Here is a 26,130-nt window from a genome sequence, read left to right as displayed (position 1 = left end):
CAAATGTATTTATATGGACGATGTGACATGAGAGCCAAGAAGCAACAACGACAACAACAAAAAAACAGCTGGCAGGAATCCAATCATAGTGACACGTGAAAACCTGGTACTATTTTGACAAGAATTGCTGCCAGCTACATCAATGATTTTTTTATTTCATGTATTAATTTTGACTATACAACTGTGTGTGTGAGACAATTCAGTCAGCAAAATAAGACAAAAATGGTGCTTTGGCATTTAAATATGGAACATTTTTTCTTTTTTCTTTATTTATTATCATAGAAAATAAAATACAAAATAGTAAAACAAACAGAATGAAACAAAACAAAAGCATACCTTCAACCCTAACAACAAAAAAGAAAAAAATAGTGTACAAAAAAAATAGATTTTTTTCTAAAATTATATGGGTATTATAGAATATCCTCATTTTAACAGACTAATTGGGAAGATGGGATGACCATTACTCACAAAGATGCATTAAATATTTGGTTTATTGCATCTAGGCCCACTAAATCAAGGCTTCACTATATTCCTTCCTAAGTGAAAAGACAACTGCACTGAACCGCTAAATTTGAAACAGGACAAGTAGAAGAGTGGAGCCTATATATTTTTGGTAGGATAGTGGGGCAAGAAGTGAATTTTTCAATGCTCACTTACAATTAAAAAAACCCAACACCCAATTAAAAAATTATTCTTGGCTAACTTCTATTTATAGGTTTTAAAATGCATTAACAAACAAGAAAAAATAATTCACAAAGCACTAATCCATTCTTCTATTTTAGAACTTGACCATTACATCTCTATGCTGCCTATAAATACAAACCTAATTTGTTTTCTCTGTGTTACCTCAAACACATTTAACTTATTTTAGTTCAAATATATATCCACACATCAGTCATTTTCTCACTTGTTGTTCAACCTAGTGCTAAACTGAATTCCTAGACACAAAAGCTTATAAAAATATTTACAAAAATTTAAAATTGAAAACAATCCACTAGGGAGTGAAAAATAAAGTCTCTTAATAGTCAAACCTACTCAACATCATATATACATGTCTGATGTTGTGTGCACCTATACACACACGCACATATACACACATGTGACCTACCCTGAAAATAAGCCCTAGCTTGGTTTTGGGAGTAGGCCTAATATAAGCCCTCCCCCAAAATCAGCCCTAGCTTTGGGGTGAGGCGCATGCCTAAAAATCAAGCTAGGGCGGAAAGTCGCTCTACACACCCCACAGCCACTTACCATTGCAGTCAACATCTGCCTCGCCTCGCTGGCCCACTTCTTCTGCAACTGAAGGAAATGCCTCCGTAGCTGAAAATGGAGCTCTGGCCTGCATTTTGCTATCAGAGGCCTTCCTGAAAGGCTTCTGCAATCCGTAGCTCAGCTCTCGCGAAATGCAAGTAGGAGCTCCATTCTTAGCTGCAGAGGCATTTCCTTTGGCCGCAGAAGTGGGTCGGCTGGGCAGGGCTATTGGTGCCAACACCGCCGCGAGGTGAGACTGTGGAAAAGACACAACCCAAAAATAAGGCCTGGTGCCTCATTTGGAGGCAAAAAAAAAAAAAAAAAAAGAGACCAGGTCTTATTTTCAGCGAAACACGGTGTGTGTATGCGTGTGTGCAACAATACAGAAATGGTTGATCATTCCACTCTTTTGGGATATGGAATAGATATATTTTCCATTTTGTTTCCTGCATTATATTTAGATATCAATTGTCTATCCAGTTTCAAAACTAAGTTTTGTTGCACTAAATATGACTTTTTCTGAGTGTTCATGCCGATATAAAACTGAACTATTGAAAACATACTTTTCTTTCCTTCATAACAGTGGGCAATACGTCAAGACAAGTTATATAAACTTACCGCAATTATTTCTTCTATTTTATTAAGGGTTAATTCAGCATCATCTTCTGTTATTGCTTCTTCTTCTAGCTCCTCAGTAGGATATGTAGGCCTTTAAAGATATATGCAATTCTCTGAGACTTATGATTGATATTTGTTTGAATTTAAAGATATAGCACTTTTGAAAATATAGCTTTACATTTATGTGATATGGACAACTTTCTGCCTCATTTTTCCATAATTAGTTAAATAGTGACTGGATGCAATTCCAGCCAAACAATGCAAATAAATTTATAATTCACTTTTTCAGATGCTTATACCAAAATGCATGTATGCATGTAGAATAAAAGTACTATGTCTAAAATGAAAACACTTTGGATAACATATTATATGAGCAGCCATGATTGTGCAAAAGAGTTTTTCTTTCTCTCTCTACAGTTCTCATTCATCTTTGGCTTATAGTCAAATCAATGTAACAAAGTATATACTATTGAGTTAACTACACTATTTACAGGGACCTCCGGTTTTGCACCATAGCGCCCAATTGCAGGATCGCAGACCTCTACACCCTACAGCTAGTTTCGCCCTGCCAGGAGACCCTAAATGGATATAAGGTACCCCAGAGAAGCGGCGAAGAAAAGAAGGGTGCCCCGACAATTCTGGAACGACAGCAGTCGTTTAGCTCGATTCGGGGAAAGCCTTTTAACCCGACAGAAGAAAGGCTAGTCACATTTTGTTGACCAAGCCAAGCTACTTGCAGTCGAAGTCCAAAGGCACTAATCAGGACCAACGTGAACAGCGTGCTTGAAACTGGGTGAGGAATTTGATCTTCTCTTTCCTATTTTATATCTGATTTCCTGGAAAAGTTCCCCAAGAAGCAAAAAGCCTCCCAAAGTGAGAAAGGGGGGATTACCTCACCCGTCTATAGATGGAAGTGGCGAATTAAACCCTTATGGGGAATAAAAATATAAAATACTACAGTTTGGATAAATTTGAAAGCTAAGAAAATTGTTAAAATTCCATACATGAAAAGTTGAAAACTGAGCAGCGACATCTAGTGGAGGATTAGAGAAAACTATAGCAGCATTAACCGGGATTTGGCAAGACACCTAGAAATAGCAAAAAACAGCTGGGAACAAAGCATTGAGCTATCTATTACTGAGTGAAACTACATTATGTTAGAAACTGCTGAGCTTCTGAGATTATAAACACATTGAGCTGTATTCTTAAACCTAAGGACTGTTTGCAGAAATAGAAAAATCTTGGTCTCTGGCTAATCTTCTAAAGGAGAAATTACTGGAAAACATTTAGATCAGGAGTGTCAAACTGTTGGCCTACAGGCTGAACGCATCATCTGGAAGCTGTACCCACCCCATTGGGCAATGGCAATGGCAAAACCATCCCAATACGAGTTTGATATGTCTGTTTTAGATGGTCAAATACTTTGGACTGAATCCTGACTGGTTGATAATTACAAGAACCCTGAAAAGAAGAATTGTCACAAAATATTATTTTCAGTGGTGCCTTGACAATTGGAAACATATTGGATTGTAAAACCATTATATAAAGATAAGAACTATGGAAGATTTGGCTGTTTGGATTTTAAGATGGGTTAGCTTGATAAAGCTAATTAAAAAAATTATGACACCAATGAAAAACTACTTAGAGAGGAGAGATAAAACAGATATTATATACCTATCTAAAAGTGATAGAAAACCAAAAGGTTTCTCCAGTGTGGGACACCAGCAGGTAAACCCTTTCTCCATACTATTTAAATATCTGTACGAAACCAGTGGGAGTTAGTTTTTGAAATAAGGTAGCATAAATAGGATATTATAAATATGTTGATGATAGCTTTACTTTGCCACCCCAGACCACACTGAATAGGTTATATTAATTAGGAAACTGATGGAGCAAAAAGACTAAAGCCTAGTAAGATAGAGTATTGCCTCTGATCATTTGTGTTGTCTAGAAACAATAATTTCAGCGATAGCATTAGACAGGGTTGTACTTTTGCTGAAGAAATAAGTCCATGATTTGAGGATATTTCTGGATTTGGTACATCATTTACAGCACTATTCTGATCAGCAAATCCTAATACTAGTGGCCCAAGCCATAATCATTTCACAATTTGATTACATAATGCTGCATGTAGGCCTGCCTTTGAGGAACACTCAGAAGTTACAAATAATAGTGTTATGTAAGACATATTCTCTGGTTGTTGCACCAATCATCATTATGCTTAATCCTAATTTTAAATGCTGATTATTCCTATAAAGACTTTTATATAAACAAATAAACAAATCACAATCAAATTAACTGAAAACTGTTATATAAAAGTGAAAACATACGTATTTTACATATTTTACAGATACAGTACTGTAAATAACACTCCTACATCATACAATGAAAGAAAAAAGTATTTGATCCCCTGCTGATTTTGTACGTTTGCCCACTGACAAAGAAATGATCAGTCTATAATTTTAATAGTAAGTTTATCTTAACAACGAGAAACAGAATAACAAAAAAAATCCAGGAAAAACGCATTTCAAAAAAGTTATAAATTGATTTGCATTTTAATGAATGAAGTAAGTATTTGATCCCCTATCAATCAGCAAGATTTCTGGCTCCCAGGTGTCTTTTATACAGGTAATGAACTGAGATTAAGAGCACTCTCTTAAAGGGAGTGCTCCTAATCTCAGTTTGTTACCTGTATAAAAGACACCTGTCCACAGAACCAATCAATCATCTAACATCTATCTGTTCCCTTCTTTTCTATCTTTGCACCATTTCTTTTCGTAAATTAGATGGCTCAAAGATTAGAATAGAATAGAGCTGGAAGGGACCTTGGAGGTCTTCTAGTCCAGCCCCCAGCTCAAGCATCATTCAACTCAACTGTTCTGGACAGTTTTTGCCCAGTTTCCTTTTTAGGAAGGTTGTAAAGAAAGTGGTTGCATGGTAGCTTCAGAGGATCTGGGATGTAACTGTTTATCTAGACCCATTTCAGTCAGGGTAAGATACAATACCTTTTCCAGCTAAAGGATGTGTATTTCAAGGCTTCTTCTGCCAAACAATCAAGAACATAGCAAGCTTGTTCTCCATAACCGGTCTTTAACTTTGAGGGAGGAAAATCTACAGTTCTTCCCTAAAGAAGAAGTAAACATCATTAATAGAGATAAAGCTGCATTCAATCAAGTAATATTGTCTATCTTCTCTAAAGTCTTTTTTTGTGACAAGAAACTATGTGTTTATGTGAATCCCCAAATATCATCAATATGGCACATAGGGCTGATTACTTGAGGAACCACATCTACTATAGAAACTGTCTCACTGATTTGATCTTGCAGGATTGAATTAAATATTTAATCAGGTTCCTTCAATTAAACAATGTTATCTATATGGGCCCCAGAAGTGTGCCTTCCCTTTAGCAGTGCCTCCCCTCTGGAATTAAGTTCCCCCCAAGATCTGGATGGCCCCTAGTATTGTTGCTTAAAGAGATGTGATATTTGGATTTGAACTGCTATTGTTCCAGCTTTATTATTTCATACAACTAGCACAAGAGGAAGCAGACAAGAAATTATACCTCCTTGTTTCATTTCCATCCGGTGTATATTTCTTGCCATCTTTTATCTTTTATTCTTACTTTTCATTAGGTTTATTGCAATTTATTTGTTTTGATTGTTGTGAGTCACCCAAAGTTGTTGAGAATTTAATAAATATGCAATTTGCATGAATTCAAATAAAGCACTTCTCAATACATTCAGCTGCAAATAGCAAATCATAAGAATCCAACCCAATATGCACACTAATCAAGTAAATTGTACAAAGCAAACTTATGATTATTATAGTCATTAGCCATACTATTTTAATTTTGTTTTCTAACTGGATACACTATTCTAAAATAAAAGAAATTTTATTTTCTAACTGGATACACTATTCTAAAATAAAAGAAATAGCCAAAGTATCTCAAAATATTTGGGTCAGCTTTCTAGAGATTTTTCATTGTAATGGAGCACAACCAAACCAGAACATAGTCTTAATTCATACATTATATCACACCATGCTTAGGAAAATTTAGCCACAATCTGATATGGTGTCAGAATTGAAAAATCAAGCTTTTCCTTTCAAATCAGAATTAGGCATGATTTTAACTGCGTTTGCAAAGTGCATTAAAATTATTATCACTCTGAAAAGGAAGAATACATAGACAAAGACAGACTGTTTTACTATGCAAGTAGAAAGTAACTGATGAATCCGAACAGGCAAAGAAACAAAAACTACTGAAAAGTTCTATACTTGCAAGCTCATGACGTAGTTTAAATTCTGTATTACAGCTGATTCAGAAGAAATATAGATGCAAGTCATTTAAATACAAATTTGTGTCTGTTTAAATTTCTAAGTATATTATGAGATTAAAATTAAATAACTCAAAATTAAATTTGATCTCCAAACTGCATTTGGTTCTCTCCTCTGAGATATCTGATCTTACTTGGCAACTGGAAAATAGTACAGAAACTAGATTACACTTGGGTTCAGCTGAAATATTATGCAGGTTCCAGTACTAGCATCTTTATTTACTCATATTGAGCACTCCTTACAAATTCCTAAGGGATGCATCTATCAGTTACAGGGCTAATTTACAAGCAATGAGACAGATGATTTGATAATTTTTGCCCAATTAGTCTCTAACTAAGATCAGTAAATTATACACTAGTCATATATATTAGAAACTGGTTTCTGGCTGTTACAGGACCATCTACCAGTTGAGTAAACTCAATTTGGAGTGGAATGCATAAAACATTTGATTAACGCATTATTTTGCAGCATCTTGCTAAAAGGTGCTTTAATTGCCTTCATGGTTTTTTCTGTTTTACTGATCTAAAGACATCTGACTCTGTCCTGATATACGAGGCTATGAATTTTTGCCCACAGCTTTTCTATTCACTTTCAGGGACTATAGGTAATCCTCACTTAACGACTGCCCTATTTAGCAACCGTTTGAAGTTTTGACAGAGCTGAAAAAGTAACTTTACAACCAGTCCTTGCACTTATGACAATCACAGCATCCCTGCAATGACATGATCAAAATTTGAGCATTATGCAAGCTGTGGACATTTACAAACATTACAGCTTCTTGCAACATTTGCATGTTTCACAACTGCATTCCAATAATGGATGAGTCAACAGTAAAACTGCAGGTCATGGACCCATGAGGTCTCACTTAAGAACTGTAGGTGTTTTGCTAAACAATTGCAGTGGGTTGTAAATCTATCAGTCATAAGATATTTCATTTAACAACCGTGTCACTTAGCAATAGTACTGTTGGTTCCAAGTGTGATTGTTAAGCAAAGACTACCTGAACTTTTAATTACCAGATGGCAGGAAAATACTTGAATTCAGACTACATATTGTAGCCTAAGATGCTTTTCTGCCCCTATTCAAACAAGGGCAAGGTGGTATGGGCTCCCAGTTTTCAACATTTACATAAATTCTATAGTACAAAGAATGAAAAAAACTTAGTTGGACTTTTAATGCTTCTACAACATATGTAAGCTAGAACATTTCAACTCTTGCTTTGTATTGCTAATAGGAAAGACTTAGCATCAGTTATGCTGAAACAAAACTAGTAAGAGATATGCAAGTTACAGATAATCAGTAATACTTGCACAAAGCCAATTATGACATTTAAATGTTGTAAGTTACTTTACAATTGTGGATTGCTTGGACACATCAAATAAGAACTGCTATTGATTGCTAATGCTATTTTGCTAGCAACAGAAGTGGTAGCTATGCTTTCTGCTCTACATTTCTAAGGCATAGGTGATTAACCACCTGTTGTATAAATGAGTTTTAAAGACCTTGAAAAATAGCATCATCTATATTTCTAAAAGTCATGCCCCAAATTCTTCAAAATTTCCAGTATATTACTATATCTGGAACGTGGTATACCTGCTTTAGAGGCTTGTTTGAAGGGTGTCATATAAAATTCTGGCTAAAATTTATTTTCAGCAATGGGTCCCTTGGGTCTTCAGGTTTTTTTGGATAACTTTCTATTGACCTAGAAAAATGGCATTATAAGATCGAAGATATTATAGACTCTCAACCTGGTATTGTGGGCTTTAAGAAAGCAATAATGAGTTGGGGTAATGTGTAATTTTTACTGATGATTAGAAAAGATCTGAGCTATCATCTATGGTTTGGTATCATATGGTGGTGGTTTGTCTGGAACATTTTTCACTCCAGTTAATTATCTAATTAAAATTCTGCATTCACCTAACTAAAAAGCCCTTTTGTTTTAACATTGCAGTGCAAGAGGATTTATGTACATGCCTAGAGGGAGAAACTAAGGCAATTATTCATACATAAATTGTGCTGCCCATTCTATATGGCTTGGGAGATATTTAATAACACCTTTCTTAATCAAACACCTTGAATGAGTAGCATATTCTCCAATTACTAATAGAACTAAATCTAGTCATCTTTAGAACAGTTGCTAAATCATATTCTATAGTTATTGTTTTTTTGGAGGGTACAAGTATTATATTATTCATATTTATTTTAATTACATTAAAGTTTTAATATAATCTGATAGTATTTACCTTTTGCACTTATTATGTATAATTAGTAACTGATCTTTTATCATAAATAAAATATATACAAAACCAATTATTTCTATAATTTTCTTAAAAGTCTAATTTGAGTCAAGTTTGATTATATGGCATCTAATTGGTGCAACTATTACTGACAACATAGATTTTCTCCAATACAATCTGTAATTAATCTAATCTTTTCACTAGTGCACCTATCACCACTATAATTAAGTCCACACACCTTGTTGCTGGTCATCCCCCTTTTCCTTCCACCTTTCTGGCATTGTAGACTTATCTAGAGAGTTAGATCTTAATGTGTTCAAAGTAGAATAATTGGCTAAGTTTACTTAAGTTTCAACTGGCTCTATTGTAAACATACAGTGAAACCCTAATGATAGTCATGATATGACTTCACTATACCTTCAATTGGGGTAATGAAACCACTGTCTAAAGCAGAGTTATTTCATTGAAAGACATAAAATCTGTAATCATGGCTTGGCTTCCTCCATCTTTATAATGTTCTGCTACTCCAATTTTAATCCTAATCATTGATAGCCATATCTTGTGAGGAACATTTTAAGTATTTAAATAACAATAGGAGTCAACCTTCTCATGTTCTCAATCATTCTTTCATCCTCCTGCAGTTAGTTCAGAGAGCTGAAATAAATTTTGTGGGTTAAGACACTTGAAGTTTCACCTTTAGTTTACATTCTATAATAACTTAGCTTATCACAGTTCATTATTTGATACTGATGCTGTGTACTTCAATTAAAAAAACTCAATATGAGCATGCAGCCTCCTGCGTCCAAGTAGGGTAATTTGAATCTTGTCATTTGTGCCTTGACAGAATCCTGGGCTGACTGATTTGATGACCCATTTGTTTGTTTTCTTGGCTAGTGTATATCCTCATGAGTCTTCTCCAACACCAAAGATGTTGCTTTTATTATTAAAATTTTGACACTCAAATGTTTTTTAAAAAATCAAAAGCATCAATATATATACTACTTTTTCAAAAGAAAGCTTGTTTTCATCACAAGGAAAGCCAGTGCCTGCACTATTCTGACTTTTGTAGCTATAGATACATCATGGTAGCTGAATATATTTTTTTCAAATCCTTTATTAGAATTCTACCAAATACCAGTCTGCAGTGTATTTCTGGAGCGATGGTTCTTTTACTTGTTGACAGTCCACGCGAAAAGGCAGAAATTATCCACTATTTCAATCTCTTCATTGTCATTTGTACTGTTCATTGCTATATCTATTGTCATAAATTTGATAATATTTATCTATAATATTAGCCCATCATCTTCATTGTGCTTCTTGATTTTCATTACTAAACCCTGCAGATTTGTATTTTCAGGTTTCAGTGTTATCAGCATAGTGCAGGTTACTGACCTTCTTCCTCCAATCCATGCTAATCTTCTTCCAAGCCAACTTCTCTCAGTGTGCAGATAGAATAAATAAGGGGAGAATTTACACTCTCACTGCTTTGCCAAATGGCCTCATTCTGTTTCACCATGTTCGACTGGCCTCTGGCTTTCTGATCTGTGTCTAGATTTCACATATTTCAGGACAATCAGTGGCTCTGTGATTTCAGAATAGAATTATATGCTTAGAATTTTTCTAAGAACATTCCACTGCTTGACATGATTGATATAATCAAAGGTCTTTCTATAATCAATGGAACACATACTGATTTCTTTTTAATATTTTCTGGCTTTCTCAAATCCAATCAAGCTTGTATCCAGATGATTTCATCAACGTCCATATAGTTTTACAGATCACTGCCTTTTCCTGTGACTTTTAATGTATTTATTTATTTTCTAGTTCACCCTACTGCTCATTTCTTAATATTTCCAGTATTAATCAGATCCAATCTTTTTAGCTTTCAAGGTCAGTTAGCTGCTCCGCTATAACGCTTCTTATACTTCACCACTACTCTATATAGTCACCCATTTTTTCTTAAGTCAATATAATTTTTCTAAAATGTAAAAAAAAACTTCTTTTGCAGTCTACAAAGTTATTAGGAATGGTCAAAACAATTCAGAGGTGGTAAACTAAATAGTTTACTTACAAAGGACCGCAGCTCTGCTAGTATGTTAGATATTGTTGCATTTGGGTCATCATATTCCTGTGGTTGTTCAAAAGGATGCCCTGCCTTGTTAATCAGCCAAGCAGCAAGGGTACAAAACATGTAGAACTGTTCACCCGGGTTAATAGGTAATGCAAAATAATGCCTGTTTTAAAAGATAAAGGAGCAGAAATTAGTATGCCTATTTTGAAAAAAAATGTTCTAAAAAGACAATTTCTCTATTTGTACCAGAGTGGATTTGATTTAAATCAAGTCGATTTAAATAATGATTTAAATCACTAGTAAAAAGGCTTGATTTAAATCAACTTGATTTAAATCATAATTTTTAAAGAGCAACTGTCATCTCTGTCCCACAGCGGCTCCTCCTCTGACCAGCTGTTGACTCACCGACAGTCCCATTCACTTTAATGGGATGGCTGGTGATGCGGCAGTGACACAACAAGGTGAGGGATGTGGCGGGCAGCAGGTGAATGGATGTCCGCTAACAAGCGTTGCCATGATGGATCTGAAATGACAGGTGCTCTTTAAAAGTAAGGACTCATTCTTGCTGGTAGATTCTTTAATATTATTATTTGCAAATAAAATTAAGGTTTCCTATTTAGAATAATAAGCTGCCAGGTTAGTAAAACAGTGATATCAGAACCGATTTTGGGTTAATAGGTTAATCATACATAGTTGGAGAACTACTCAAAATCTTTTATTTAATTAAAACACTTAGAGCCTGGTAAAGATGTATTTCTCTTCAAACAATCATACAGTTTGTAATGTACATAGATTTGCAAAACAATGGGATAAAGTAATATTCCTGAACTTTGTTTTATGATTTATCTCACGGTTACTGTGAAATTGTATGAATGCATCAATGCAGTGCATGTTATCTCAGCTTGCAGAGCTTGGATTCATTGAATAAATTTACCAAAAATACAAATATGCAGAATATACAGCCTCATGCTATATAACTAAGCTCCATTTCATACTGAATAAACTAAATTATTATTGTATCTTAAATAAAAACTATATTTAGATAGATTTTTATTCCAAAAGCATTTTATTAAAATAAATTTGATAAAAATAAAAAAAATGATTTAAATAAAAAAATGATTTTTTAAAAATATTTTTTAAAAAACCATGTATTATTATCCACCCTGATTTGTACATCATCTATGCCCACAATCTTTTTTTTCCTAACATACTATATTTCACTGAGAGGTAATTTTCTTAATATATATGCTATTTTCTTTGCAGTGCTTTCAGAATTTTATGTCACATCTCTCTCTCTCTCTCTCTCTCTCTCTCTTTCTCTCTCTCTCTCTCTCTCTCTCTCTCTCTCTCTCTATATATATATATATATATATATATATATATATATATATATATATATATACCCTTGAATGAACACCCTGTCAGCCCAGATATGGGAGAAAGAAAAGAAATCTTCTTTCTTTTCTTTTCTTTTGCCTGTATCAGCTCAATCTAGAGCCATCCACAAGCAGCAGTCACTAACTGCGACATCATTTTACATTTTTAGGTTTTTTTTTTTTTTTTGTTTTGTTTTTAGGTTTTGCTAACAAAGAATAAAGAGAGAATGTAAAATGTAAAATGTAAAATGATGTCGCAGTTAGTGACTGTTGCTTGTGGATGGCTCTAGATTGAGCTGATACAGGCAAAAGAAAAGAAAAGAAAGAAGATTTCTTTCTCCCATATCTGGGCTGACAGGGTGTTCATTCAAGGTAAAAAAAATCTCCTCCCCCTGTCTCTCTCCTGGTAGCTAACAAAGTGGGAGAGAACCCGTGGCTTAGAGGTTATAACATCTGCCTAACATGCAGATAGCCCAGGTTCGAATCTCAGAAGAGTAAGTTTGGCTGATGAGGGTTAAAGGAACCCGAAATAGCTATACCATTCTCTCTTTATTCTTTGTTAGCAAAACCTAAAAAAAAAAAAAAAAACCTATATATATATATATATATATATATATATATATATATATATATATATATATATATACATACATATACACGTTTTCTGAGGTTTTCGCGGGTGTTTGTATGTAGGTCTTTGGTTATTCGGGTTTTCTCCCACGTAAAATTGGAAGTGTCTTGGTGACGTTTCGACGAAGTCTCATTCGTCATCTTCAGGCTGGTGCTTTCAGCTTCGTGCTTCTAGGAGCAATGAAGCTCCTCGAAACACGAAGCTGAAAACACCAGCCTGAACATGACGAATGGGACTTCGTCGAAACATCGCCAAGACACTTCCAATTTTACGCGGGAGAAAACCCGAATAACCAAAGACCTACATACAAACACCCGCGAAAACCTCAGAAAACAATATATATATATATATATATATATACAGAAAAATAATGTAAATCAAAGGTTTTAAAAGCAGTTCTCATATTTACCATATTTTTGTGTTCTCATACTCTATAATAATTAATGGCAGTATCTTTGTTCAAAATATATAAAGATATTTTGCAGATTATTAAATATATTATCTGATCTTCTATGGAAGCATCCAGTGTAGTACACAAATACAAATGGCTCATTATTCATACAAGAATTGTTATTAAGAACAGAGAAAATATATATAACTATTTTAATATACATATTTAGTAATATTGAAGACATTATGCTATACATAACTTATAGTATGCAACATAACGTAAATGTATAATACAATAATGGACAAATCTAACTATAATTTAAAACTTACTTTCAATTCCATATATCTTCATGATCAGAAAATATTCATTTAAGGCAGTTTTTAACAAGACCTTTTGTGATATCCAAATAGCAGGTTAACAGTTATCCAAAGATAATATCTACTTCATCTGTCTATTTGGGGTCTATTGGTTTGCTGATTGATTTAATATTAGGGGCTTAATACTAGGGGATAATTGGATCTGAACACAATAGTTTAGATTTGTTTTTAAACTTAATTTTCTGCTCTGAGTTCTCAGATTGATTTGGAATTCTTCAGAAGAAGCTTCTCTGAGAACAATTCCAAAATATCTATTATTTACGTTATATTTTTGACAAAGAAATCCATACAATTGATTACATAGGAAATATTAGAAAGCTCCAAATTGGAGTTATTTTGTTTTTTTAATACCTTGACATTACACTATTCTGCAATTTCACATTAAGTATATTAATCTCATACCTAAGAAAAAGGATTTGGGACATGATTTTTATAATGTTATTCTGTATCATAATACGTTTTATTAGGTTTGTACTACTTGAATTTGATTTTTTCCATTTTTATGTACTTATTAATCATATATTCATATATTCTAATTGCATTAAAGCAGTAACAAAATTGGATATATATCTTTGTGATTTAAGAATATAGAAAAAATTATAGAGTTTATTAAAAATAATCAGTTACAACTAGATATTTAAAAACACTGTTTCACCAGCTTTCTATATTGTTGAAAGAAATCAGTATGGCAAAATACATACAAATTCTGATTGAGGAATATTTCCAGTTAGGAAAAACATCCTAACACTTCAACAGTAGAACCAATTACTCAGGAAAATGACAAGCTTTGTTTCCTTGGATGCAAAGAGTCTGGACAGTTATTTCTTGGAAATGGTTTAATTTAAATTCCTATGTTGTAAAAGGGATTGGACTATAGATCAAAATGCAAGTCAAGACACAAACATGTGTCTACTCAAGTAATCCTGACAAAATTAATGGACTCATTTCTAAGTAACTATATATGACTACATTCTGAAACTATTATATGATATTATATGAAGCCCAAGTCACAAAAATAGAACTGCAATCCATATTGATAGCCTATAAACAATATACACCATAAATAAATTGTACTTGCCTGACAAAAATGTAGACACTGATTGGAAGAAATTTTTACTGGCAACATTTAAACTATTGTCATGTTATCCCAGAAGAAACACTGCATAAGCAAACTAAGTTAATATGTATATCATTGTTTTTCCCTATAGATGGTAAAGTATTATAACTGAAAGAAAATTAAAAGTATTTGTTGCATTTTAAAGATGGATTTAATGTATACTAGAATTTAAGAGAATGTCTTAATGGCATTTATTTTAGTATTTTAGTATGATAAAATCCTAAACTTACAGCTACACATCCTGTCACATGTTTTAGAAGAATGCAATCATAGCCATATAATGTGAGAATATCTCTGTTGTGGATTTTTAAGAGTTATATATTAATAACATAACTTTTCACCCAAATGCTCTATAGCCCGAAGTAAATAATAATAATAAGTTACTCAAGAATCCAATGACTTAGAATACATTTAGAGAAATCATAAAAAAGAAATTTAGGTATATTGCCAATATAAAATTATAATGAATATACAACTTCTCAAAATAACATGGATAGTATTCTTTACATGTAAGACATTTGCTTGATGCATGCCTATCCTGTGGCCTTAACACAGATGTATATTAGAAAAAACTGCATACATTTATATCACCAGCTTTCTATAAAAGACATTTCTAAAAATTTCTCATTTATTCTTGACTTTATAATTACCGGTAGTTTCCGTTTTTATAATGAGTCTGGAAGAAAAAGTTCTAGCCCAAGAACTTTATCTGTTGAATTATAACCATTATTCTGTTCGATAATTTGAGCTTATAAGGAGGAATCTCTAGGAAGTTTCTTTGCAATAAACAATGCTTGTCATATATTTGATATATTTTTGAAAGATTACAAATACAACAAGGAAGAAATCATCAATTATTCCAGCACAATTTCATGGAAGTTTCTTGAGCAAGTCATAAATTCTAACTAGTTTAACAAAATTAACTCTCAAGTTAATAGAGATATAGAGATACAGCACAGTACTTTTCATGTTTCCTTTTCTCATCAAATCTTTAATTTTTTTTAACTTAGTATTTCTTTTTCTGCAATTTGCATAACACCGGTTATTCTGAAACAGCATAGTATGATTGGCATATATATTTTTATTTTTTCTTAACTCTATACAGAAATAGGCCTATATAAACAGAAAAGTGTCTGATTTCACTCATTACCGGATCTCATTGAATAAAACGTCTCAGACTAAAGTTATTACACACTGAACTGCAGCACAAAACACTTCCGTTCCCAAGGAGCCTTTCTCGAAAACAACTTCAATATTCTTTGCTGTCTGATAGTCTTGGGACTGGGTCGTTCACGAACGACAATTCCAACCCCCAACTTTACTTCTAAAAAGCCCAATACACACGTTAAATTAAATACACACGTGAAAACTAGCTTTTAAATCCACAAAGCCCTTGAAACAGTTACTGGCTGGGATTAACGTATTCAACCAATTGGAAAAAGGGGGATTTTTATCTTCTATGACACTCCAACCTTCACCCCCCCCCACACACACACACACAAACACACGCCCCAGAAAACCAACACGCAAGGCCTACTTTCTTGCCTTACCGGGAAGGGGGTCTCATGTTGTGGCTCCGCAACGCCGCGTCTTCCTCGTAGTTAAGTAGTTTCAACTTCTCCAGCAGATCCTCCATCATGACAAACATGTGATAAAGCGCCCCCGGCCCGCGTTCCACCACTGCTGATTCCCCGGTCGCGTCCCCTTCCTCGGCGGCCGCCATGACACATTTCAATTGCAGCTCCTCGCTTCCAACTTGTTGCCAGCACGACGCGAGAAGCGTCAAGGCCGCCCGCGTCACCCGGGAAACAAACCCCGCCTGCTCAAACGCTTGCCCTCCAATCGCTTCTTAATCCGAGCAGTCAGGTCCACCCGAAGTGATTCTTGGAGGCGTACATTCAGGGCTTCCAGCTCTGGGTGCGAAAATTCGGGATGATAGCTAAAACCCGGAAACTTTAATTCTATTAACTTCTAAGGCTCGCCGGGATTTTACAGTGCACGCCTGGAAACCGGAGTGGTTGATGTGTGATGCATGGAGCTGCAATTTTAATCCGATACAAATTTACAACTCTGCGATCTGGGCTGCAATAATCCGGACGACCCGGATAAAGAGCAGTGAGGGGGGAGTGCGGAGAGACTGATATTGGTTCAGATTTTGCCACTCAGATCTGGATGCGTGTCCTTTACGGCTGTGCTATCTAAGCCCTCAGAATTTATTCAGTACATCGTGGCTACCCCCTAAATTGGGATAATGAGTAAATTACATTAATTCAACCATGTATACGTGTACTGTAAACAGAATTGAGAGAAACCAACAGAAATTAATATTGGATAGAATTAAATGATGGATTTTACATTTGGAGTACTTGTTAAAAAGGACTCTAATATAACTTATATTTGACAGCACTGTTTATATTAGATTAAAAGTAATCTGGTTCAGAAGAGTTCCTATAATAATTAAGCTGAAGGTAAGGGGAAGTCTTCAGAGAAAACAAAGCTACTGAGAGATAAACTTGCTGATAATCTGATATTATACAGGCTATGTTTACATAATAGCTGGGTCTACAATTATTAAATCACACCATTTGCAACTTTTGTAAAAATGGCATAATGTGATAGTTTTTGACATCACACCTTGAGCTACATGTGTCTTGCACTGAAATCTGATTTAAGAAAGCTCTTTCCAGATTTCAGACCTTTCCTTCAATGTGACCACATAATCAGCTGCACAGTTAATAAGGCATCTAGTACAGAGGTCCCCAACCTTTTGAGCACTAGGGATCGGTTCCATGGAGAGAAGTTTTTCTGCAGATCAAAGGGAGGCGTGGTTTCATGCACTGCCTGCCTTCCACGGATGGGGCTTTGCTTTTTTGCGCGGACTGGTTCTTGGCATGCCACAGCCTGGTGCCAGTCCATGGATCGGGTTGGGAACCCCTGATCTAGTGGATGGTAAGCTAAACAGAGGGCTGCTAAACAGATGGTCCATAAGGTACCATTCACATTCATGACAGAAAAGCAAAGCTAATTACTTTTTGTCTTGCCAGCAGGTATTTTGAACACTGGCAGGGAAACAAAAACAAGGGGGTTAATAGTAGTTTCTGTTCTTTAGGTTACTGCCTTCTTTGAATCTCAAACCTTCTTTGAATCTCAAACAGCAACTTTTTTTAATCCTTTGAATCTAACATTCAGGATTTGAATTAAAGGAATTCTTAATGGCAGCCATTTAGGATTCAAATGATAGTAAATCTTAAATTGGAGTTATAAACACTATCCAGTAAATTGTAAACAGTTAAACTACTGAAAGTCTACACTGATTTGTTTTCAACTATAGCATCCTGGTAGTATTCCTCTGGCACATTCCATTGTAGTGGGATAGAAAACATGTTGAAGGGAATCTTGTGGGTCATCCAATTCTCTGACATACTATAGAATTCAGCTAAATTATCTCTGAAGGAAGGCTAGCAGCCCTTGTTTGAAAACCTCTAGAGTGGAGAATCTATCACTATTTTAGGTAAATAGCTCTTACTGTCAAAAAAAAAAAGTGGTCTTCTTAATAGTCATCTTGACACTTCTTTCAATTTCATCCTTTTGTTCCTTGTCCCACTTTGTTTCAACAGAGAATAGGATCACCCCCTCCTGCACATGAGAACTTATCAGGTATTTCTAGACCACCTCAATATCTTGGTCTTCTTTTTTGCAAGCTAAATATAGCCAGTTCGTTTAACTATTTCTCATTTCTCATAACTGCATAGCTTTCACAGTCCTTACCAAGCTATTCCTATAAACCTGCTATGAGTACTCCATATCAGCAACTAAACATAGTATTATGTGATCCATACTATTATAGAATATTCAAACCCATGATCTGGACACAAAGTTTTTGTTAAGGCAGCCCAAGATTCTATTTGTCCATTTCAAATAGAAGTAAGTGGTCTACTTCTAATTATTTTTCATATGTATTACTGCCAAGTCAGATCTCCCCAGTCCTGTATTTATATATTTTATTTTTCCTATCTAGAAGTAGAGAACATTAATGCAAAGAAAATATACAGCAGTTTTTGCCTTCTCCGTATACAATTATTACTTCTCTGCCTTTTCCGTGCAGAACTGTAAGAGACTGATGCTACCCAAAACAGAGCTAGACCAGATCAGGAAATGGACTAAATTAGAACTATATTCAGTTACGATAGGTTATAAGTAACAGCATTGTGTGAACCTGATTGTTCTCCATCTTCTCTCCCTATTATATCCCATTGAGTCACAGAGGAACTGACCTGCATCTTCCCCTAACGCTACCTTCTTTTGCACGGCCTAAGGCAGTGATGGCGAACCTTTTAGAGACTGAGTGCCCAAACTGCAACCCAAAACCCACTTATTTATCGCTGGGTGCCAGGTGGGTGTGGCCCACTGGTTGGGCATGGCTGTAGTGGTCATGGCAGACAGAGTGGGTGTGGCCAAGGTGGACATAATCACCTTGATGTTGCTCATGGGGAGCGACACCTGTGGGAGCTGGGCAGGGTTGGGGGAGATCCAGGGGGTCTCTGGCAGGTGGGATGGTGGGCAGGAAGCAAGGTGAGGCAGGGCGGGGTGGCCATTGTCACAGGGCAAGGTGAGGCAGGGGCCGAGGCGGCGGCTGCCTGACACCATCGGCCCCACACACAGAGGCCAGTGAGCGCACGGGCTGACAGTGTCCATCAGCAGCCACAGCCTGCTGGCCCCTTGACCGGCACACTCTGGGACTCCGCAGCCCGCCGCCAGAAGTTCAGAAAAGCTGCGTCTGAGTTGGATGGACAGCTGACAGCTGAGGAGGCGATGCAATAGGTCGTGCCCTGGCAAAGGAGAGCATGCAAGGCCAGGAGGGATGGGACGGAGGGGAGGGAAACCAGCTGTGCTGGGATGCATCTGGCCATGTAGGACCTCAGTGAGTTAGCAGGTGGCTGGTTGAAGAGGGACAGTTGCCATCTCTGGGGCATAGCGCTTGTGCCCACAGAGAGGGCTCTGAGTGCTGCCTCTGGCACATGTGCCATAGGTTCGCCCACTGGCCTAAGGAAAGTTTCTGCCCTTGTCTCTGTAATGGCTTTTGAATATTGTCTTCAAGGTTATCTTCATGACTCTCTGAACCCTCATTCGCTGTTCCAGTTTAATGTAAGGCTTTCCTGATAAAGTTCACAAGTCCTTTGCCAAATCAATTTTCCCTTATGGAGTGTAACCCATTTCTGCCTAAGAGTTGCCTAAATGACTCATAGTTGAGAAACTCATTTTTTCTTCAACAATATCACATTGTTAGTTGTTCATTTCAGAATTCCGCTTTACAATTACTTGAAAGCCTCTGAAATATTTGTCCTTTCTTGCCAAAGTAATTTGTACTCCGATAGATAAGTAGGCATGGCTAACAATCAGTGGTTTGATGAGTGGTCAATTTTTCCACCAGATGACGGACATCTTGGGGTGGAAGTGCTCTTTCAAGTAGATGGCTTCAGCAGCTCCCAAAACCTCCCAGCTTCTTATATAGACATTTCCCGGGTAAATGCGATACTGAATCCAAACTGACAGCTATTTTAGAAGCACCTAGGCCAAAGTCCAAGGCCGAACTTCAGGCTTTCTGGGCCTCCTGAATTTCTACAATTCTTTTCTTCCACATAAAGCTAGTGTAGCTGAGCCTCTTCACAGGCTACTAGACAAACAAGCAGTGTGGCAGTGGTCACATACACATGAGGCTTGCTTTAACAAAGTCAAGGCCTTGCTCACTTCTAACAGTGTACTTGCACATTTCAACGAATCTCTTCCTGTGTGCATCGCATGTGATGCGTCCCCTTACGGGGTAGGAGCTGTCCTGAGCCACCTCAGGTCTGATGGAACTCAGGTTCCTGTTGCATATTACTCCAGAACATTGTCTTCTGCTGAGCGCAACTACGCTCAGATAGACAGGGAGGCTCTGGCTGTTGTCGCTGGAATTAAAAAATTCCACGATTTTCTCTATGGCAGGCATTTCACGGTCTTTACTGACCATAAGCCTCTGCTGGGACTGTTTACCACACGTAAGCAGACTCCCCAAATCATTTCCCCTAGAATGCTTAGGTGGTCTATTTTTCTGTCTGCATATGATTTTTCTTTACTCCACAAGCCTGGGAAAGAAATGGGCCATGCTGATGGCCTCAGCAGATTGCCTCTGCCAGTAGTAGAAGCTGACCCTGCGCCAGCTGTCAACATTCTATCACTCCAAACCTTGCCCGAGCTCCCTCTTTGTGCCAGGGATGTTGCCGCTGAAACAGGTACAGATCACACACTTTCACGTGTCCGTTCCTGGGTTTTGTCCGGTTGGCCTGAGCACTGCCCTAGTCCTGAGTTTCAGAGTTTCTGGTCCAAAAGAAACGAGTTGTCCCTTTCTCAGGGTTGTCTGCTTTGGGGAAACAGAGTTGTCATTCCCTCCTCAATGAGGACTAGGGTCTTAGAATCCCTCCACGAGGGTCATCCTGGCATTGTTCGTATGAAGGCTCTTGCACGCAGCCACTTGTGGTGGCCTGTTTAGATAAGGATATTGAGGCTAAGGTGCATGCATGCCACCTGTGCCAACGATCTCGCCCAGAGATGCCCCAAGCTCCCGTGCATAAATGGGAGGAAACGCAGTCCCCATGGTCTAGGGTGCACATTGACTACGCTGGGCCCTTTCAGGGCCAGTTCTTCTTGGTCCTTGTTGACAGCCATTCAAAATGGCTTGAGGTTGTACCTGTCTCTTCCACCACCACTGCAAAGACTATTCAGGTACTGAGGGGGATTTTTGCTGCACACGGGCTTCCAGATGTCATCGTGTCTGACAACGGCCCTCAATTCACTTCCTCCGAATTCCAAGCTTTCTTACAGGCTAACATGATTCGTCATGCCCCGTCTGCACCCTTCCACCCGTCCACCAACGGTATGGCTGAACGTATGGTGCGCATCACAAAGGACGCCTTGAAAAGACTCACCTACGGGGACTGGCATCACAGGTTGGCTGACTTTCTCCTTTCTTATCGCACCACACCGTCCACTTCTACAGGAAGAAGCCCAGCTGAACTTCGCTGGGGGCGTCAACTTACTACTAAACTTGACCGGTTGCATCCGGACAGACTGCCTTCATCTACCTCACATCCTAGGGCACCTAGACATCTACTTGTGGGTGCCCCGGTTTGGGCTCGCAATTACGGGCCTGGTCATACCTGGGTCCCCGCTTCTATTTCCAGGGTCACAGGTCCTCTCTCCTACGAGGTTGCCCTGGACAACGGTCGTGTCCTGCGTCGGCACATCGACCAACTCCGCCCTAGGCGGGACTTTTCAGATGAGACTCCTGGGTCTTTTCCAGGGGGGGAGGGGGACCCTTTGGAGCAAAGGGAAGGGCACGAGCTGCTGCCCATCTCCACTGATGGAGCCACAAACGGCCCATCCCAGGGTTCCGCAATTGCTCCGAAAAGGAATTCATGGAGCTTACCCACACAACAGGCACTCACGCCTACTCCAGCCAGGGAGTCACCCCGGGGGCATACTCACCTTCCACACACATCACACAGCACTCCAGTCACGGAGGATACCCGGGGCATCCCAACAAATCATTCCCCGCAAGAGAGCTGGCACACAATCCCCAAGGTTGGCCTGACCTTACCCCAAATTCTACAGGGGGTCAAACATACAGGGAGGTGGTCGAGAACCAAGTCCCGACTACAACACCTCTAGCCCAAATCAGGGAGTAACTGAGTTTTGGGAAAGTACAGGAACCCACACAAGCCTGGACACAGAACGGGGTTCAGGGAATGGTCAGCCTCCTGACAGGTCTTGGACGGACCTAGGAGGTTCAACAGAGACGCCCAGCAGTGGCTATCACTTCAAGGGGCCCGAGGGTCTACAGCTAGGCAGGTCAACCAGGTCACAAAGTGACAGAAGCCCTGGCCTGACGAGCCCGGTGGGCGAGCAAGCAGGCCAGGCAGCGGGGCACAGTCCTTGGAAGGCACCAAGGCAAAATAAGGAGAACAGGCTCACATCTCCCTCCAGTCAGGGAACTCATGCTAGTAACCCAGAGCTGAGAAGGTCACAGAGAGCAAAGAAGTCTCCTAAATACTTAGAGGATTACATAACATTGCTGGCTAAACAAAAGCCAGGTAACGATAGGAGCACTGAGAAGCAGAACACTGTATAAAATAAATGTTTAGATGTTGGTAGTAGTTTTAGCCCGGGGGAAAGTGGTGTTATGTCCCGAGCCTTGCAAACGGCTCGGGCGTTTGCAGGCAGTCCCGGGCAGGTGCAAAGCTGCCCGGGACCACACAGGCTGTCGCCAGCGCCGTGCGCATGCGCGGATGCTGGCGCGGGAAAAGTAACACATTTACCCGGGAAGCGTCTATATAAGAAGTTGGGAGGTTTTGGGAGCTGCTGAAGCCATCTACTTGTAAGTTGAACGCTGAATAAAGGAAACTGAGAACTTCAACTGCTTCTCGTGTCTGCTTCCCGCCAAGGACTCAACAACAAGCATTGTCCCATCATCTCTGCCCTTAACGTATGGTTGTAGAATGTTATGATAGACTTATACAAAGAATGGAAATGGGATTGTGGTGGTGCAGTGTTGGCTTTGTCATTTGACCTCCCTTGCTCCCTCTGAAATGCACCTCTTCCACAAGACAAAGATCTCTGGAGCAGATTTATGAACAAAATGTGTACTGAGAATTCACAGTGCAAAGTACCATTGTATGACTAAAAATCTAGTCTCACAATATTGGATTTTGTCCAGGTTTATCGTGTACATTTTTTGTTTTTTTTGAACAAACACTTATAGAATAGAATCACACACATCCAGGGCTTTTTTTTTTTATCATAGAATGCCCAGAACGGAGTTCCAGCTCCTTTTTTGGATGGAACCTTGCAGGGTAGGCAAGGCAGGTTGTATGACGTGTGTGAGTTCCGGCACCTTTTTTTTTTTTTTTTTACAAAAAAGCACTGTACACATCAGAATCATGTACAATTAGCAGAAATGTGGGATAAACTAGTCAATGATCTATAGCCTTTTTCAAATTGTTATATGTTTTTCCTCATGTCATTTTGCAAGACTATTTTCCTACTAACCCGCATATATTTTGTATAATTTAATTTCCTTTTTGTAATGAACAGGGGTGAAAGAATTTTGTTTCTTCAGATTAGGACAGTGTAGTCATACTTTGACATCTTAATGAAAATGATCTACATTAAATTCAAATTGCTTTTGAAAGACTGGAGAGTGGAAATGATGGCATTATGGAAGTGCCTATGGTGTCTGATGGTTGCCTTTGAACCAAAACAAACAAAAAGCACAGAGGACCTAAAATTTTCACCAGATGCTCTAGTTGTGATCCAAGAATGAATACATACATTGAAACAAGGAATAATGCAACTCCCTTATGCCCTTCATATGAAATTGCTTTCAAAATTAGAAAAATAAAGCATTATCAAGGTAATTACGTTTCATATAATTTTCATTACCTAATTTGAGTATTAGTATTTATTTTAATACAGCCTAATGAAATACAGTAAATATGGGAATAAAATAGAATAACGTGAGAATCCTGATCAGCTAATAATGGAAAGCAGTTCCAGTTGGTTTCTAAAAGTCTCCCCCCAATTATCCCTTGATATACATATATCAAATATATAATATAATATCCTTCAAGTCGTAGAAGAAGCTATTTCCCTGATACCAATTGTGCAATACCCATTAGGATGACAATCAGCAGACCAACTAACTTTCTGTGTAAAAGCTGGCCTGTGGTCAGATAAAGAGCCTGAATCTCCATCGTACAGTATGTCTATTAAAACACCCATTATGTACTCAATGGCATTCAAACCTCATCATTCGAATTGACAGTATATATTCAGACTAATGATTGTAGCAGAAAATGTTTGCCATCATGTTTTTGTAAATGCTTTCCAGATGCATATTGCCTTTTCATTTGTCAAAATGTACCAGACAATTGACAGAAGACTGCACTCCTCTTGGCTTTATTCTTCTAGAAATGACAAAAGCAATTCACTGGAAGAAATGTATGCTGCCATTGCTACAAACAGGATTGGCTGCTGGATCAAAAACCTAAGTATAAAAATTCCGCAGCTCTCCCTCATAAAGAAACCCCTCAGGGTATATATAAGGGCTGAGTGGCAGCAGCTGTTGTTATAATATAACTGAATACATCAGTAGTATTCAGTTACCATCAAGCAAAGCGAATTGTTGCACATTTAATACAACTGGAATAACCTATATCAGTAGTACTTGTGCCCAACATGTGCTTTATATACTGCTGCCAAGAATGCATCTGTTCTGTAGTGATAAAAGAATAATAAGAAGAGAAGGAATTTTCCAAAATTAATCTATGAGAAATTCTATAGTCATTGAAGAATATAACTGTGAACCATATGCTGTCAGACATCAGTAAAAATGCAGATCTCAGGTTTATATGTCCATTTCAGTGGAATGGGGGTTGGGAAAACAGAAAAGGGTCAACTAAGAAATACAGTATATATGACTTTTACAACAGTACTTTCTTTTAAACATCCATACTAACGTGTTTCTATACTAAGTCTCTATCTTTGTTAGAATAAAATAGTGTCATTATGCATTAATGAATTAATGAGCTATTTCTTTTAGTCTATTATCTCTTATGTGATCATTGCATGGATGAAATGCAATAATGATTGTTTAGAGACTTCTTAAGGATTTTTTTTTAACAGATCACAGTACACTACACTAGGATTTTCCTTGTTTGCCAAGTTTCTTTTAAAAGCTTCCCCCCCCCCCCTCAACTCCAATGAATGCTGGAAATTAGACTTCCAAGATACTGTTGTTATACCCTAAGTGGATTCAAGCATGTCCTGAAACTCCTAGGGATTCCTACTTCTTGACCTGGCCTATCTTGAAGGGCTAGCATCAATCTTGAAATATAGTCATGCTCCCTAATCTAGTTCAGTTTATACCTAACACTGTTCAGGTGCAGTTGTTTTAATTTTCTATCACTTTTTACTTTCCTAGAACTAAAATATCTTTTTTATATTCTTTGGGCATTCTCCTTCTTCACTGAGTCAAATCAACATTTCATCACAATGAGTTATGCCAGGGGCAGTTATTTAAACGTTAGGGTATATTTTTCTATCCTGCAGGAAACTGGAATGCCTATTTAGATAAAATTATACAGAATGAATAGAGATTAGTGTTAACTATTCAAGCCTTTTATAGCTTTCAGGGAGTTTTGTATAGCAACAATTAAAATATTTATTGCAAAAGTCCAAAAGCAACTTTTGTATGACATACATATAAAATCATGCAGAAACAGAGTTCTTATGCTTTAAATCCCCAAGAAATATTTTTTAGATGTCTTAGCGTGTCTTGTGTGCTGTTCTTTAATTAAAATTTAAACTTTACTATAACTAACAATTATTGCTGTGTAATAATATATACACCATAAATAAATAAAACATTTACTCTGTTGGACTGACCTCTCTTATTTTTTATTATAATAGTCTTATTAAAAATATAATTACAAAGATAAAAACTAATACAACCTGAAAAAAATAGAAAAGTATTTGATGGCTAGTTTTCCCCTCTTCCAGAGCTCTAAACCCAACCCCAGAGACTGCTGTCTTGTAGTCTCCTTGCAAGGAGCAACTGTCTCTACCACTTTTGGGCTATCTCAAGTCTTTTCCTTGTTCCAACAGGAATTACAAAAAGCTGGTCAACTCCG

At 37.4% G+C, this 26,130-nt stretch overlaps 1 protein-coding gene and 1 long non-coding RNA gene across 6 annotated transcripts in view; one reads left to right on the top strand and one right to left on the bottom strand.

Moving 5' to 3' along the window:
- IFT57 (intraflagellar transport 57) overlaps positions 1–16,189 on the bottom strand; it is a 33,700-nt gene extending 17,511 nt beyond the window's left edge. Inside the window, exons 1-4 of one of the 3 annotated variants that reach the window (XM_039365007.1) lie at positions 15,955–16,189; positions 10,513–10,675; positions 4,875–4,993; positions 1,870–1,960 (exon numbers count right to left, since the gene is read on the bottom strand). In XM_039365007.1, the coding sequence (XP_039220941.1) occupies positions 1,870–1,960; positions 4,875–4,993; positions 10,513–10,675; positions 15,955–16,127 (546 nt within the window). In that variant the 5' untranslated portion in view covers positions 16,128–16,189. Of the gene's footprint in view, positions 1–1,869; positions 1,961–4,874; positions 4,994–10,512; positions 10,676–10,917; positions 11,052–15,954 lie in introns of those variants that run through there. The other 2 variants (XM_039365006.1, XM_039365008.1) reach the window with 2 other exon arrangements.
- LOC120317938 overlaps positions 1–26,130 on the top strand; it is a 223,953-nt gene that overhangs the window by 94,581 nt on the left and 103,242 nt on the right. The window lies entirely within an intron of this gene.

Source organism: Crotalus tigris, unplaced genomic scaffold (assembly GCF_016545835.1).
Source record: "Crotalus tigris isolate CLP2741 ecotype Arizona unplaced genomic scaffold, ASM1654583v1 scf7180000019944.6993514239:2294586, whole genome shotgun sequence".
Lineage (NCBI taxonomy): Eukaryota > Metazoa > Chordata > Lepidosauria > Squamata > Viperidae > Crotalus > Crotalus tigris.
The sequence above is the reverse complement of the archived record's forward strand: the minus strand, read 5'-3'. Positions and strand labels throughout refer to the sequence as shown.